General features: G+C 37.1%; 1 protein-coding gene across 1 annotated transcript in view; it reads left to right on the plus strand.

Annotated features, from left to right (window-relative positions):
- cv-c (RhoGTPase activating protein) overlaps positions 1-18,635 on the plus strand; it is a 534,147-nt gene that overhangs the window by 496,986 nt on the left and 18,526 nt on the right. The window contains exons 14-16 of the mRNA XM_090369318.1: positions 52-182; positions 2,661-2,849; positions 17,609-17,758. Coding sequence (XP_090225444.1) covers positions 52-182; positions 2,661-2,849; positions 17,609-17,758 — 470 coding nt within the window. The remainder of the gene's footprint in view (positions 1-51; positions 183-2,660; positions 2,850-17,608; positions 17,759-18,635) is intronic.

The following is an 18,635-nucleotide window of genomic DNA, read 5'->3' on the forward strand; positions in this document are numbered from 1 at the left end:
TATATTTATGCACTGTTTCACTTTGCATTGAATATAAAATTTACATTACAGACATTCCTGAGGATTTAAGACTAGGTGCCATGCAAGCGGCTATATTTTTGATGCCCGATGAGAACAGAGAAGTGTTACAGTGCCTACTTGCCTTTTTACAAGAAGTTTGCCAACATTCAGGGGAAAATCAGGTATATACATAAAACTAGCAAAGTTACTATTATATTCAAGTTTGTATAAAAAAAAAAAAAAACAGTTATAATATATAAAATGGTTATCAAAAGAAAAAACTTTTTCTGAAATTTAAAACTGCACACAGTGTTAGTTCCTGTATTGTAGCTAGAGCTTTTGCTGCCCTGGGCAGTCCCTGAGTTTGCTGCCCCTCTCAATACACACCAAAAATACTACAAAAAGTCAAAACGACATATAGGGAAATAAATTAAAACACTATGTTTAATTTTGAAGTAAAACTTTAATTCCAACATTCTAAAATGTTATTTTTCTGTTAATTAAGTAATAAAAATTACTAAGTTTAACATAAATAAAAGAATTGTTGAAAAAGAAAATTGTGTCTCACATGAAAAGTACCGCCCGGAGCGGACCACCCCCCTCCCCCATAGTTATGCCACTGGTTAGTTCTAAGGCTGCCATCCTAAGTTTCTTGGTCATAATTATTGAATGAAGAATTAGCTATCATTCAGGTATACAACTAAGATAAGAAAATCTGGTAGTAAATACACCAAATGTAAGGTATTCTCAAACAGATTCTATTAAATTCACCTGTAAATCTGACTGAGAATCCTTATCTTAAATAAATAGCAAAATAATAAATTAAATAATAAATAGACTATCCTTAAATAATTAGTTTATAAATGTAACACTGAAAAAAAAAAAAAAAACAGTTAGTATTCTGTGAAAATGTACAGGGTTATTGAGAAGTCACAACAACCTATATTAAACAGTTTTATTTTTGGAGTAACATTGACAGCATAAGAACAAGTAAGTAATCATAGAACACATAATAATCAGTGTAATTACAATAATTTTTACCATAACAAAGCATTTGACTCAGTCCCTGCACAAGATTATTTTAGCCAGAAATATTGGATGACAGCTTACATAGATAATGAGATAGCTCTGCAATAAGAGGCAGATGGTTGTAATTATTGTTAACTCATCAGAAGGAATAGAAGAGGGTTAGATTCAATTCAAGCACTGGGATCTGTGCTTGAATTGAATCAGTCTTGTTTCTGATTTTTTTTAAATGACATCGACTGAAGAATATAGGCATAATATAAATATTGGGAGAGTTATTAACAACCAGCATCAAGGAGGACCTTTCCAGGATGATATGGAATGGGCTGGGAGAAATTAATTCCTTTATTTCCACCATATAAAAAAAATTGAAACATAAGATAACAATAAGTGGAATAGTCAGCTATGTTTTGATGCTGCAAAATGCAAAGTTTTACATGTGGAAATAACACACAATTGTTTTGAGGTTATTACAGCCACAAAATAACTTATATACCTGGAGAGGATGAATTAAAAGCAGTACAATCGGCAAGGAATTTGAGTACAGTACATGTAGGCATGATGTTGTATAATTTATTTATCAAACAATTGTTTGTAAAGATACAGAAGTTAAAATTTCACAGTAGAAGTAGAATATTATGTTCAAGTATGATAGCACACCTGAAAAAAAAAAATAAAATAAAGCTTTGCAAGGATTCTGGAAGTTGAATAATTATTTCTCATTGGAAAATGCCAGCATCATTATTTATCACCTCTAATCCAGCTTCTGAGCTGTGATGATAAAAAGTATGATTACAATCACCAGAAAATGCAAAGTCCAAAGCTAGCTCTAGCAAGAGATTATCCACATCTGTTTTGAGGGTAATACTTGCACCATCCATGTACTGATATAGCTCTCTGCTGTCAGGTTCTTTCATCATTTGATTCTTCATTGATCAGAGTTAATGGAGAAAAGGTATCAAGGAAGATGCCACTGAAGATCATTATGTTATAATGTGCATTTTAAAGATTTTTCTTTTATATATCCCAAGGAGAGTTTCCACTTTTTAATTTGCCATTTTTTTAGTTGTTGTTTACTCGATTCTGTACAGATGTTACATTGTTAATAAATTTGATATAGTGTACAAGTTAGTGCAATTGCATCATTTCTGTATATAGGCAAATACTTAAGTAATTATGAATTGGCATCATTAAGTGTATTTCATATTGTGAATACCTTCACAACAAGTTGCCATGATATTGCACTACCTCGAATAAGTAACGCTTCACCACAGGAGAAGACTATTGTTACTTATTCTCAGCAGATACCATCACCCATATGGCACCATTTCAGAGCTCATTGGCTCCTCATCAGTAATCTAAATTTGACATAGTATTATCACATTTACTTTTCTTTCATTTTTGGGCTAACCGTTGATTCTGTGCAAAAACCAGTCATATTTGGAATCAGCAAACCTAAATTCATAAAGAAATGCAGATAAATGGAACCTTTTTGAAAATTTGTTATATACTGTAATTTATCTATGTACTTCTGAAAGAGTTAAAAGAAGTTAACTATAAATAAACTACAGTTTAGTTAATAGTAAAGAACCTATATTAGTGTTTCATATAATTTTAAAATTTGCAAATTTCAGATGAATGCCACAAATTTAGCAGTATGCTTTGCACCTTCCCTTTTCCATCTGACAACACCACGCAGTGCTAGTGCTAGTCCCCGTCGTCGTAAGACAGTTGGAGTGCCAGATCAGAGAGAACTGAATGAAAACAGAGCTGCTTATGAATGTCTTACCAGCATGATTTTAGAATATAAGGAGTTGTTTTCAGTAAGTTGGATTTAATATATATATGTATTGTATGTATGTATGTACATATATTCCTGTTCTGCTTGTCCATTTTCTCTAGAAAATTTTGCTTTGGGCTCACAGATAAATGGCTAGGAATTCTGTTGAATGAAGGTGAAATTAGATTATTATTAGTAGTAGTAGCCGCCATATAGTGCAAGGAAACCTGAGGCTTATGTTGCACCAGCCAAAAAAAATTTCTAAATTACCCTCAGAGAGAGAGAGAGAGAGAGAGAGAGAGAGAGTCAGAAGTAGAAAGGAATCACCAAGAAAGAGAAGAATGATGGTATCCAGCTCAGGACCCTGGGTGTGCCAAGCCCATACTTGCCAGATGTGAGTCTCTGGTAAAAGTATTAAGGATGGAAAAGATAGCTCTTTCCCTAATATATCATAATAACCCACACTTCTGAAAGAAATAGTTAATGAAGAATATAAAGCTTGTACTCAGGTTTTCTGGGCACAGTACGTCCCAGCCACCTAGTGATGGCCTTGGAAATTATAATTATGTTGATAAGGAAAAAGGTTGTGTGGGTTAAAAATGCTATAATCATGGCATTTTAGAGCAAAAGCCTCAAGTTGCATAGTGAGTTAACATGCTTACATGTTAGTGCTGCATCATATCTGCTCGCAGCTAACTATTAAATAGTTATAAGATTGGCATCATTATGTATATGGTGAATACCTTTACAACAAGTTGCCATGATATTGCATTACCTTGAATAAGTAACTCTTCACCATAGGAGGACTATTGTTACTTATTCTCAGCGGATGTCACCACTCGGAAGGCACCGTTTCGGAGCTGATTGGCTCCTCTTCAATCATTAACTTGTAAGCATATAAAAAATGCTATAATTTTAATAACTTATAGGGCATTAAGGCCAATTGCTACTCATGAAATAGATGGATGCCAGTTGAAGCTAAATAAAATGAAAATTAGTAATGTTATTGATATTTGTGGAAACCACTTTCAAATTAGATTTTCTTTAATCTTAGGAATGTTGAAGATATGAGGTAATAGCAAGTAACAATTATGTGCAGCTTTTGCACAGCCTGTCTAATAGGCTTATCTCAGTCAGAACGATCCTGGAAATTGGGATGGGGGAAAACAATTCACTTCTGGAGGTGACCGTTGGAGGCAACCTGTTGATATGTGGGAAATGATATCTCTTCAGCATGCCAAATCATTTCACTATTCCATAAATATACTGAGATAGACCATGTGTGCTACAAACCTAAAATATTTCAATAGTTGCTTGCACAATTACTAAACAAAAATGTAACTATATACAATTTCCTAATTATATATATATATATATATATACTAGGCCGTACTCCCAGGAGGGTCTCTAACAATTCTATTAAAAGGAGACATTGTTATTTGCAGTATATGGCACTATATTTATTTTTGAGACCATCATTTAGATAAAATTTGCATGTGAATATAGTTTTCTAATTTACTGTTGTTAAGTACATTATTTAAGTGAAATTTTATGAAGTTAATAGGCATTCCATTTTTCTTACTCAATAATAGTAGTGCCGCATATCTTTTTTCATCACTGCTGTAGATTCTTATTATATAAAAGTTGGTGATGTTAGTCATTTTCCTTTAATTGATTAGGATTAGGCTTCAGAAAGCCCATTCATAGCTCTTAAGATGAAGCGAGTCTCTGCATCTTCTTCTTTTTGTAACTTTATGATCTAGATCTTGTGATGGAAGTTTATTCTTATTCATTCTTTGCAAGTGGTTAAGCCACTTTTTCTGATAATCTACTTCATTCATTATATTGGTTACATTTGGTTATTTTCTTATGTCTGTGTTAATTTTTCAATGTGCACTGCCTCCTCCAGTCTTTGTCTGCCTCTTTCATTCAAAACCCAGTTGTTGCCGAACAGGCTAGCCGGGTGGGTAAAGTGCCTACCTGGCAACCCAAAGGTCACGGGTTCGAATCCTGCCTCGGGCTTGGATCAAAGTACTGCAAAAACCTTGGGAAGTGCATTATGGCCATAGAAGCCAATGTACCAACAACTACAAAAAAAAAAAAAAAAAAAAGATGTGATGTTATGTTGAGTTTCTCTAGTAATTTGTTTTCTGAAGCATTGTCTGATTATCCCATTCATTCTACATTTGGATTTTGGTTTGCATTTGGAATTCTAAATTACTCATTTTTTTCTTCATTACTCTTTAAATATTGAGTAAAGATAGAACTTGATGAAAAAATAGAATTAGTAATTCTATTTTTTACCTAGTAAAACTAGTAATTACCAACTAGTAATTACCAACAGCAAATGCAAAATGGGAAGCATTCAAAGAACTTATCTTGGAAGCTACTAGGCTATACATACCAACTAAGAAATATTGTTCAAGGTTTAGGCCTAAATGGATGTCAGATGAACTGATGAGGCATATGGCAGAGAAGAAACATGCATGGGATACATACAAATTAACACATGACACAGAAGCCTATGATAGATACAAGTTGATCTGTAACCAAGTTACAAAGGAGGTTAGGCAGGCGAAGGCAGATTACGAGAAATCTTTGGCAAGGGATGCAAAGGAAAACAGCAAAGAGTTCTTTACTGATGTAAACTCTAGAAGGAAGGGGATGAATCAGATTGGTCCACTTGATATCGATGGGTCAACTGTTGATGATCCTACTCAGGTAGCTAACAAACTAAATGAATATTTTGCATCGACATTCACACATGAGGAGTTATTTAGTGAGTGGAAAGCCAGAGGTGTATTCAACTCTAGCAGTAAGCTAGAGAATCTTGTAATAACTGAGAGTAAAGTGGAGGAGAAATTGTTGAAGCTAAACACAAGAAAGGCACCCGGGGTGGATGGGATCTATCCAGTTATATTAAAGGAGGCAGCAAAGGAAGTAAGCAAACTCTTAGCCATAATTTTGAGAGCTTCCTTGGACTCAAGGGAGGTACCCATGGACTGGAGATGTGCAAATGTCACCCCAATTCACAAAGGAGGATCAAAGGCTGACACAAGTAATTATAGACCTGTGAGTTTAACTTCTGTTCAAGGAAAATTAATGGAGGCACTAGTTAAAGAAGCACTGCAGGATCATTTAGACAAGACTTCAGCTATAGCTCAGACACAGCATGGTTTTGTTAAGGGGAAGTCTTGCCTGACCAATTTGATTGGATACTATGATGCAGTCACAAAGGAACTGGATGCAGGAAATAACTTTGATATTATATACTTGGATCTTAGAAAGGCTTTTGATACTGTTGCACATGGAAGACTGCTGCACAAATTGGAGCAGTGTGGCATTGGAGGCAAATTGCTGCTGTGGATAAAGGGGTGGCTGAGGGGGAGAAGACAGAGAGTGGTAATCAATGGACACTGCTCGTCGTGGACTAATGTTATTAGTGGAGTCCCTCAGGGCTCAGTGTTGGTTCCATTATTGTTTTCTGTATTCATAAATGATATTGATGAGGGTATATCAAGCTTAATGTCGAAGTTTGCAGACGATACAAAGGTGGGCAGAGTTGTCAAGGACACTACTGACACTATGCTGCTGGAAAGGTTGAGCAGATGGGCTGAGAGTTGGCAAATGAAGTTTAACATTGACAAATGTAAAGTACTACACATGGGAAACAGCAACCCCAGAGCAACGTATCAACTCTGGTACTACACTGACAGTGGTAGAGAATGAAAGGGACCTGGGGGTGGTTGTGCAGGCAAATATGAAGTTCTCTGAGCAGTGCAGACGGGCTGCAAGAGTAGCTCATGGTGTATTGTCAATGATATATAGGAATTTTTCTACCAGGGATAAGGAGGTGATTATTCCCTTGTATAAGGCAATGGTCAGGCCACACCTAGAGTACTGTATACAGGTCTGGAGGCCTCATTCCAAGAAGGATGTAGAGCTGCTGGAACGAGTACAGAGAAGGGCAACAAGATTAGTGAATGGAACAAAGGGGTGCTCTTATGAAGAAAGGCTTAAGTTTTGCAAATTACAGTGTCTGGAGACTAGGCACCAGCGAGGTGATCTGATAGAGGTGTACAAAGGCTTGAATGGTTTGAGCATGCTCAATGCTGATGGGATTCTTCCTCTTGCTCAGAATAATCACCTGAGAGGGCATAAATTCAAATTGAGGAAAGACAGATGTAGGATAGACGTGCGGAAATTTGCCTTTAGCCAGCGGGTGGTTGGTTGGTGGAACAGGCTTCCATCCCTTGTCGTGGAAGTTGATAGCCTAAATAAGTTTAAGGCTCAGCTGGACAGATATTTTGAATGAACAGAGGGGTGAAGTGAAAGTGGTTTTTTTTTTTTTTTTTGGCTGATGCTGCATAAGCTTGCTTTCTTGCATCAAATGCCTCTACTAATGCTAATATCAGTATGTTTCTATATATCTAAAAATCCCTATTGTCTTCATATCCATATGTCCCTCGATCTGTTCACACATAACAGGGTGACCTCCAGTGGGTGAGTTTTCACAAAATTTCATATCTGAGCCTTTTAAAAATATTTGTTGAGCCATTATAAATTTCATTAAAATTGGACGAACAGAAATATGACATGTAATATTTATTTTGCCATACAGATTATTAGAAGAAAGAAATTCATAGATTAAATGTAGTTTTAATGCAATATCTGTTAGCTTTACAGTCCAAGCACACTTAACTTGGTGTCACTTAATGAACAGTTAAGTTTAGAGAACATAACTACAGAGTTTTATTAAGTCATACTCTTAGTAATTAATAAGTAAATAACTATATTTACTTTTCACTTCTGTTGATCACAGAAAAATAAAAAAGATTCATAGTAATTAACTAGTTTGCATATTATTATGAACACAGGGCTGATGGAATCCTTCAACTTGCTCAGACTACCCACATGAGAGGAGGGATGATTGTAGGGTAAATTTGTGGAAGTTTTTCTTAAGTCAGCAGATAGTTGATTGTTGGAACAAACTTTCATCTGGTGTTGTAGAAACAGGTAGTTTGAATAAATTCAAGTGAGAATTTTTTGATACACATTTTTTCTGAACATGGCTTTACTATTTGAAATAGTCTTTAAAACACTGAATCTATACAGAAAACTTAATTGTGGGTTTTTTTTTGTCCTATATATATCAAATTTACAAATAAAATTATACTGGATAGAAGCTGTAGAGCAGCAAAAATGTAATACATAGCCCATACTGACTCATGCAAAGTAGAAGAAGGGAACATAGCAGTAAATCATAGAACAATAAATATAGAATTCTACATTAGCATCTGATGCAAGACAGCAAGCTTATGCAGCATCAGCCAAAAAAAATAATAATAAATAAATAAATAAATAAAAAATAACCACTTCCACTTCACCCCTCTGTTCGTTCGAAATACCTGTCCAGCTGAGCCTTAAACTTATTTAGGCTATCAACTTCCACGACAAGGGATGGAAGTCTGTTCCACCTACCAACCACCCGCTGGCTAGAGGCAAATTTCCGCACATCTATCCTACATCTGTCTTTCCTCAATTTGAATTTATGCCCTCTCAGGTGATTATTCTGAGCAAGAGGAAGAATCTCATCAGCATTGAGCATGCTCAAACCATTCAAGCCTTTGTACACCTCTATCAGATCACCTCGCTGGTGCCTAGTCTCCAGACACTGTAATTTGCAAACCTTAAGCCTTTCTTCGTAAGAGCACCCCTTTGTTCCATTCACTAATCTTGTTGCCCTTCTCTGTACTCGTTCCAGCAGCTCTACATCCTTCTTGAAATGAGGCCTCCAGGCCTGTATACAGTACTCTAGGTGTGGCCTGACCATTGTCTTATACAAGGGAATAATCACCTCCTTATCCCTGCTAGAAAAATTCCTATATATCATTGACAATACACCATGAGCTACTCTTGCCACCCATCTTGCAGCCTGTCTGCACTGCTCAGAGAACTTCATATCTGCCTGCACAACCACCCCCACGTCCCTTTCATTCTCTACCACTGTCAGTGTAGTACCACAGAGTTAATACGTTGCTCTGGGGTTGCTGTTTCCCATATGTAGTACTTTACATTTGTCAATGTTAAACTTCATTTGCCACCTCTCAGCCCATCTGCTCAACCTTTCCAGATCCTGTTGCAGCAGCATAGTGTCAGTAGTGTCCTTGACAACCCTGCCAACCTTCGTATTGTCTGCAAACTTGGACATTAAGCTTGATATACCATCATCAATATCATTTATAAATACAGAAAACAATAAAGAACCCAATACTGAACCCTGAGGGACTCCACTAATAACATTAGTCCACGATGAGCAGTGTCCATTGATTACTACTCTCTGTCTTCTCCGCCGACCGGGCTAGCCGAGTGGGTAAAGTACCTGCCTGGCAACCCACAGGTCGCGGGTTCGATTCCCGCCTCGGGCTTGGATCAAAGTACTGCAAAAACCTTTGGAGGTGCAATATGGCCACAGAAGCCGATGTGCCAACAACTACCAAAATCAAAAATCTGTCTTCTCCCCCTCAACCACCCCTTTATCCATAGCAGCAATTTGCCTCCAGTGCCACACTGCTCCAATTTGTGCAGCAGTCTTCCATGTGCAACAGTATCAAAAGCCTTTCTAAGATCCAAGTATATAATATCAAAGTTATTCCCTGCATCCAGTTCTTTTGTGACTGCATCATAGTATCCAATCACATTGGTCAGGCAAGACTTCCCCTTAACAAAACCATGCTGTGTGTGAGCTATAACTGAAGTCTTGTCTAGATGATCCTGCAGAGCTTCTTTAACCAGTGCCTCCATTAATTTTCTGGGAACAGAAGTTAAACTCACAGGTCTATAATTACTTGTGTCAGCCTTTGATCCTCCCTTGTGAATTGGGGTGACATTTGCACATCTCCAGTCCATGGGTACCTCCCCTGAATCCAAGGAAGCTCTCATAATTATGGCTAAGGATTTGCTTACTTCCTTTGCTGCCTCCTTTAATATAACTGGATAGATCCCATCCACCCCAGGTGCCTTTCTTGTGTTTATCTTCAACAATTTCTCCTCCACTTTACTCTCAGTTATTACAAGATTCTCTAGCTTACTGCCAGAGTTGAATACACCTCTGGCATTTCCCTCGCTGAATAACTTCTCATGTGTGAATGTCGATGCAAAATATTCATTTAGTTTGTTAGCTACCTGAGCAGGGTCATCAACAGTTGGCCCATCGATATCAAGTGGACCAATCTGATTCATCCCTTTCCTTCTAGAGTTTACATAAGTAAAGAACTCTTTGCTGTTTTTCTTCGCATCCCTTGCCAAGGATCTCTAGTAATCTGCCTTCGCCTGCCTATCCTCCTTTGTAATTTGGTTACAGATCAACTTGTATCTATCATAGGCTTCTGTGTCACGTGTTAATTTGTATGTATCCCATGCATTTTTGTTCTCTGCCATATGCCTCATTAGTTCATCTGACATCCATTTAGGCCTAAACCTTGAACAATATTTCTTAGTTGGTATGTAAAGCCTAGTAGCTTGCAAGATAGGTTCTTTGAATGCTTCCCATTTTGAATTTGCTGTTGGTAACATCATCAGTTGATCCCACTGTATAGAATTTAAATACTGTCTCAGTCCATCGTAGTCACCTTTACGAAAGCAATACCCCTTCCCTTTACCCCTAATGGTAGTTACCTCTAGGCACCTCAGATCACAAGTTGGTGATGGTTTTTTCTTCAACGGAGCCTTCACCCTTGTATTGTTTGGCATTACGAGAATGTAAAATAGGATGACCTGTGAGATTTCTTTTCCCAGGTTGGATTAAATCTTCTAATGTCAACATTTGCTTAGATCATGTCAGTGAAATTATTCTTGTAGGTATGAAATCCTTTATTCCAAACTCCACCTTAAAATCTTGTCCTTTATCTAAACCTTGATTTTCCAATAAATATGGTAAGGATGTCCAACATAAGAATGTTGCATATCATAACTGGCTTGTATCCAAATCTCCATGTTCATTTTCTGCATAAACCAAAGCTCACAGCAGTTAATAAACTAGAAAACTTGCTTCTTGTCCAAGTGGTGGTCAGGCATTCTGGTCTCAGGCCACAACTTTGCCACTTCAGCCCAAAATAAAGCTGACCTGCTAGCATCATACTTTACTTTGAAGTTGCACATTGATGACCTTGTTAGACCCCCTCCTACCATTCACAGTATACTCCATTTAATGCTTCCTGTGGTCTTCTATCAAAAGGATGTTTGAAGGATTTTGAACAATCTCGATGCCAAGAAAGCTCCAGGTCCTGATGGTATTTCTCCACTTGTGCTCCCTGACTTACTCCTATTCTGTATCACCTTTTTTCTAAAGGTGTTTTCCTTTCTACATGGAAATTTACTCCTATATCCAGCCAGTTCCTAAAAAGGGTGCCAAATCCCTCCCACCCACTTATCATCCCATTGCACTTACTTCTACTCTTTCTAAAGTAATGGAGAAATCAATGAACCATCAACTCAGACTATCTAGAAACCTTCCATCTGATCAATGTTCACCCATATGGATTCCGTCAGTGTTGATCCACTGGTGGTATTTTGGCTAAAGTTATCCATCTGTGGACAAATTTAATGGAAAAGTTTGAAACTCGAGCAGTTGCTGTTGACATTTGAAATGTTTTTGATCGTGTTTGGCCTAAAGGTCTTCTAAATAAGCTTCCATCTAACTGTTTGCCAACTGTTTTTTGTAATTAAGTATTCAGTTCTCTCTCTGACTGCTCACTGCAGGTGATGGTAGATGGTCTAGTTCTTTCTCCCAGTCTTTCCCCCTGTATATTAAGGACCTTCTTCCATTGACCAGAAATCCCATCCATAGGTTTACTGATGATAGCATATTGCATTGCACCTTCCAGTTGAAGCTGTTTGCCTTGCACAAACAGCTTCAACTTCTCGAATATCCATTACTAATTCCTTAAATGCTGTTCCAGGTAATTCTCCATGGGGGAAAAGATAACTTAGTTGATTGAAGTCCTGCCTTATATCGTACAAAAAGTATTTTTCTGTTCCTATGCTTCTCTTCAGTGACACTCTGATTTCTAGACATGATCATATATCTCTATTGGGGATTACCCTTACTTCTAATCTCTCTTGACATAAGCACATTACAAATATTGCTTTTTCTGCATCAAAAAACTTGGCTTTCTCTTTCATTCTCAGCATTACTTTTCTTCCAAACAGTTGTTCACTCTGTACTAATCACAAGTCTGCCCTACCATGGAATATTGTTTACACATCTGGGGCAGTGCCCCGAAACCTCTCAGGCTTCTGGATTTCATTCAAAAGAGGGCAGTAAGGCTAATTAATGACTCATCTCTAACAAAGTCTCTCTGCCTCATAGATGTTCTGTTTCTGCTGTATGGCTTTTCTATAGATACTTTCATGGGTACTATTCTTCTGAATTGGCTTCTATAATTACTGCTCTCTCTTTCAAAGCAGTCAGAACATGAGCCACAACCAGTCAACTTCCATTTTATGAAACAATCTCCCTTCATGTGTATTTCCTGAAAATTACAATCTAAAGAAATTCAAGTCAAAATATCAACAAGTATCTTCTTTCATCTCTTCAACCCATGCATGGTACTACTATAGGTTCTAATACCTCTTGTGTTTGAGGTCCTCATTAAAAAAAAAAAAAAAAAAAACCTGTTTAATGCACCTCATTTAAGGCTTTAAATGGATTGAGTAAACTAAACACTAATGGTATCCTTACTCTTTCTCAGATAACACACATAAGGGAATATAAGCTTAAATTGAAAAAAGAATGGCTGCAGGATTGATGCACTGAAATTTGCTTTGAGTCAGAGAGTAACCGATTGTTGCAAAGTCCTGTTTATTCTTGTGGAAGTGGAATAAATTTAAGGAAGCATTACACAAATTATTAGAGTAAATGGACAGATCAACCGGTTTTGTTTTTTGGGCTGATGCTGAATAAGCTTGCTTTGTTGCAGCATTTTCCATTGCTAATACTAACATAGTAATGATCGTGTAATGCATCAAACAAGATGAATACCATTGAGAAACACTTTAACATTAAATCTGCCTTGGATATGCACATTTATTTAAGCCGGAAAGTAGGAATAAATTAGCTAAAAATCCGAATAGAAAGTTATGTATACCTTGAGAGAATATCAAGTGCAACTCCCAAGGAGAAAATTATTAGAACTTATTAAAAGATTTTATACATAAATATAGACAAAATATATTACCATTATACACTGAGTTGGCTTTGCATTAGGAAAGGTCTGTGACACTGGTGAAGGCACAAAGTCAGGAATGGCTGATATAAGATTGTAGTTCAGACAGCTGACAATCACTTTTTCAAATGTTTATGAGGAAGAATCAGAATCTGGATCTTTCTGACATGGACTGTGTGCTGGATATTAGCTCATATAGGCTATAATAGTCAATGGCTGTTGTGGCTACTCATGCTCACTGCAGAGTGGTGGTGTTATGGTTTGGGGACTGTTTCTGTAGCATATCCTAGGCTCTCTGATCACGATTAATCAATGGCTCTATTCAAATTCTACCTTTCTATTGTTGCGACCCAAGTACACCCCTTCATAATGACAGTGTATCCAGACACCACACCATGCCACACCATGGAGTCACTGGTTAAAAATGCATTGCAGGATCATCTAGACAAGACTGCAGCAATAATTCAGACACAGCATGGGTTTGTTAAGGGAAAGTCTTGTCTGACAAATTTGATAGGATATTATGATGTGGTTACAAAGGAACTGGATGAAAAAAATAATTTTGATATCATATATTTGGATTTCAGGAAAGCTTTTGACATGGAAGACTATTGTTCAAATTGGAGCAGAATGGTATTAAGGGTAAGTTGGTACAATGGATAAAAGGATGGTTAAGTGGGAGAAGACAGAGGGTAGTAATCAATGGGTGCTGCTCTTCTTGGACTAATGTTATTAGTGAAGTCCCACAGGGTTCGGTGTTAGGTCCACTGTTGTTTTGTATATTTATCAATGATATTGATGAAGGTATATCAAGCTTAATGTCGAAGTTTGCAGATGATACAAAGGTTGGCAGGGTTGTTAATGACAGTAATGGCAGTGTGCTACTGCAACAGGATCTAGATAATTTGGGCAGGTGGCAACTGAAGTTTAACCTTGACAAATGCAAAGTACTGCATATGGGTAGAAGTAACCCCAGAGAAACGTACCAACTGTGTGGTACTACACTTAAGGTGGTAGAAAATGAAAAAGACTGGGAGTAATTGTGCAGTCAGATATGAAGTTTTCTGAGCAATGCAGACAGGCTGCCAGGGCAGTTCATGGGGTTTTGTCAATGATATATAGGAATTTTGCTAGCAAGGAAAAGGAGGTGATTATCCCTCTGTATAAGGCAATGGTCAGGCCACGCCTTGAGTACTGTGTACAGGTCTGGAGGCCTCATTTTAGGAAGGATGTAGATTTACTTGAGCATGTACAGAGAAGGGCAACAAGATTGGTGAGGGGAATGCAGGGATCCTCTTACCAAGAGAGGCTTAAGTTCTGCAAATTGCAGTGGCTGGAGACTAGGCACCTGCGCGGTGATCTGATTGAAGTGTATAAGGCCTTGAATGGGTTGAGCACGCTGAATTCTAATGGGATCCTTCCACTTGTTCAGATTACGAACCTAAGGGGGCATAAATTCAAATTAAGAAAAGACAGATGTAGAAGAGATGTACGGAAATTTGCCTTTAGCCAGCGGGTGGTTAATTGCTGGAACAAACTTCCATCTGTCGTTGTGGAAGTTGATAGGTTGAATAAATTTAAGGAGGAACTGGACAGGCATTTGGAGGGAATGGTGTGATTTTTTTTTTTTTTTTTTTGGCTGATGCTGCATAAGCTTATACATTTGCTTTCTTGCATCACATGCCACTACTACTAGAAGTCCTGGCAGGTTGCTAACTGGTGGTCAGGAACATGACAGTGAATTTTCTGTCCTCCCATGTTACCCAACTCACCCGATCTCAATGAAATTGAGCATTTTTGGGACTTGCTGAAAAAAAGATGTTTGATGCTATAGCAACATACTTGACAGTCTGTGGGCATTACCAGAAACATGGTCGAATGCATGGGAAGCACTACCGTAGGATTCTCCATAACACCTTGTGAAGTCCATGCCCAAGATGTGTGTATATGCTGTATTATGGGGAAAAGGTGGCCCCAATGAGATGTTAGATAGGTGTTGCTAATGCAAAGCCAACTCAGTGTATATTCAGTACAGTAATACTCCGAAGTTATGCGATAGGTGGGTCAGACAAAAATCGCTTAAGTCGAATTCGCGTAAGTCGGGTTACAACTTTGCATATAATGATCGTGTAATGCATCATTATATGCAAAATACATATAAATTTTGCTTAATTGGGACCAAGGACTAACAAACACTAGTTTAGAAGAAAAATATTTAATAAAACTGCAGTTATTTATACATATTAATACAAAATATGTATTAAAAAATAAATATTTTACGTAAAAAAGTTATGTCGATGGCTTCATAAAATCTAACAAATTGGTCTGACAACACAGCGCCTTATTTTTTTCACGCAGAATTTCTTCGTAGCAAGCTAATAATTTTTTTATTCCTTGCTTTGTAGCTATAACGCGTTCTTCGTTGGAGTCTATGTTTTCTAAAATTTTTAAGCCATTTTCAATTGAGCTGAGACCTTCTGTCAAGCTTGCAATTGTTGTGTTTTTCTGGTGGAGCTGGGTCTGAAGTGTCGGATAGTTCAGTGACGTTTTGCTCACGCATCTCTATAAGCTCATTCATTGTCAACTTCTGACTATGTGAATCCAACAGCTCGTTGACATCATCACCATTGACTTTCAAATCTAATTGCCTGGCAAGATTAACAACTTCTTCATATCACATGATCGACATGATCAGTTTCTGGCATTGTTTTCGTCTAGGTTTTGAAAAAAAATGGACAAAGTTACTTCCAGACATCATTCAATGTTTTTTTGTGAATTTCATCCCAAGATTCTTCAATGATTCTTATGGCATCTAAAACATTGAATTGTTTCCAAAAGTCTTTAACAGATATCTCATTATTTTGTCTCATAGCTTCATTCAGACGTGCAAACGAACACTTCGTGTAGTAAGCCTTGAATGTTTTGATGACTCCCTGGTCCATCGGCAAGCTGGTTGTGTTTGGAGGCAAAAACACAACTTTCACACGTGGGTCGAAATTAATTAAGGTGGCAGGAGGGTGACCGGGTGCATTGTCAATAAGAAGCATCACTTTAAATGGAATCTGTTTAGATTTGCAATAACGTTCGACTTCTGGTATGAAGTGGTGACCAAACCAGTCCTCAAAAACGGAAGCTGTCACCCAAGCTTTATGATTTGACTTCCAAATCACTGGTAAGCTAATTTTAGATATACACCAAACGAAAAAAATCAAGAACCATGTAACTCCGAGTTCGTGTAAGTTGGGGTATTACTGTACATTAAATGGCAAGTTGTTAGGGGCTAGCACTATTCAGTATATCCAAATGATAATTGGCAAGGCTATCTGTTTCTGATTGTGTTTTACCAATTTCAGCTAAGGCAGGTTCTTAGATGGTGAGAATTATTACTGCAATATAATTTAACAGCTTACTGATAGAAAGTCCTCTGTGATGGTGTAGTTGTTTCGCCACTGGTAACTTGTTTGGAAGGTCTATTCAAATCCAGCCAATGACTGGAGCAATTTCTAAAGGCCTCTTCAATCATAGGTATAGTTAGCTGATCTCAGGGAGTAGGTTCTTAGATGGTGAGAATTATTACTGCAATATAATTTAACAGCTTACTGATAGAAAGTCCTCTGTGATGGTGTAGTTGTTTCGCCACTGGTAACTTGTTTGGAAGGTCTATTCAAATCCAGCCAATGACTGGAGCAATTTCTAAAGGCCTCTTCAATCATAGGTATAGTTAGCTGATCTCAGGGAGTAGGTTGCCCCCCCCCCCCCCCCCCCAAGTTACTGTGAGATTTTTCAGCCCATACAACATATAAAAGTAGCCTGTGAACACACACAATGATGCAATATGGTCTAAGTTGCTGATGCATCTAAAACTATACAACTAATAAATAAAACAGCTATCCCAACTGACAGCTAACAAATCAAATCAAATATATAGTTATAAAACCATCTATAAAATTAGACAAAACTAGAGTAATGCTAAATTAAGTGAAGGAAGGAAAGAAAAGGATGGGAATAGCATTTTGCCTTTCCCCCAAATTACTCTGAAATTTAGAAGGCATAAAATAAGAATCAGATAATAAAAACAATACTCAGAAAAACTGTGAGCATAGCTGCCATGCCTATAAGATGGGAACCTAGTATTATAGTAACTATGTATAGATAAAAATCAAGCATAAAAATCTTATAAATTCCGTGATCTTAATTTGCTATCCTATAACACCACAAGAATGGTTTCATATGGTAGCCTGATTCTTTACCTTAAACCTTACTGACTCATCTTTTTTTTTTTCCACTTTAACTACCCTACTCCTGTCAAAAAAAGAAACTCATTAGTTTCTTTCCACAGAGTCCATGTGTATTCTGCATTACTTTTGCACTAATTCAAAAGAATTTCATATAACCTCATCTCTTTTCTTTGTTAATAGAGTATGAGAAAGGAGGAATATTTTGCTACTGGTGCTTTCAAAAAATATTGGATGTAAACATTTTTTTAAAAATACGCAACTTTGAGGAAAAGCTTTGAGATTAATTTTTGCTATTAAACAAAATAAAGATATCTAAACTTTGGTAATCCATTTTGTAGGTATCAGAAGAACAGCTGTCACACTGTCATTTGTCTTACTTGGAGGAATGTGAGCCAGCTACTTTAGAAGAAATTTCTACTCTGATGACCAACAGGGGGCATTGTGGCTGGAAAGCTTACATTGAGAGTTGTATTCAAGTTTTGCTCAAGGTATGTGTTGTCATCATTACGTGTTTCTTGTTATATAGGAATTCCACTCTTTATATAGAAATATGCTGAATATGGTAATCAGCTGTACATGTATGTGGAGGCTTAGCAAATCAGAGTCTTATTATGGGGAGGGGAGGATATAAACTTGCAGGTTAGAAACTTGTGTAGTAGTAATTGGTTTTTGGATCATGATGCCTACCTTTTAAATCAACTGGTCACAGATGTCAATAGGAGAATTAATATTTTTGGCCATTACTAAAGTTCAGTCTTTAAAATAAAAGCTTTTATGTTCCTGGCTCAGGCAGTGATCATTTACTTTTATATGGTATATATTGAAGCAAAATACCATGGACCACATTTTTCATATTCTGATACTCCCAACAACATGAAAAAAAAAAAACAACCAGGATTCATCAAATAAAGCAACATTTTTTATAGTCATCCACTTGGCTTGGCTTGGTGTTCCTGAGCCCACTGTAACTATGCCTTCTTGATTTTGTTGACAGGGGTAAAATCTGGTTTGGTTGCTGGCTGCAATATCCCATCAGCAGGCCGGTTGTTATTTGGTTATTGGACCAATCTTGATATACCCAGTATACATTTATACATAGAAATGCTAGAACATCTGGTGCCAATAACCATGCCACAATCAGGGTAATTTAATTCTTTTGTTTTTGCCAATTCTCGTACTGAGTTGTACACATATGAAGTATGGTGATAACATTCCCAGACTGGTGCAATAAAAAGAATGCAAAGTGAAGGAGCTCAAAAATGGTTTTATTTTAATCGAAAGTTCAGCAGTTACATTTTTCTTTGTTCTTAATATCCTGAAATGTCTTTTCTTTGAGGGCAATTTTCACCTTGGGAAAGAGGAAGA

The sequence above is a fragment of the Mastigoproctus giganteus genome, chromosome 3 (assembly GCF_048544385.1).
Source record: "Mastigoproctus giganteus isolate SK-2022 chromosome 3, ASM4854438v1, whole genome shotgun sequence".
Classification (NCBI taxonomy): Eukaryota; Metazoa; Arthropoda; class Arachnida; order Uropygi; family Thelyphonidae; genus Mastigoproctus; species Mastigoproctus giganteus.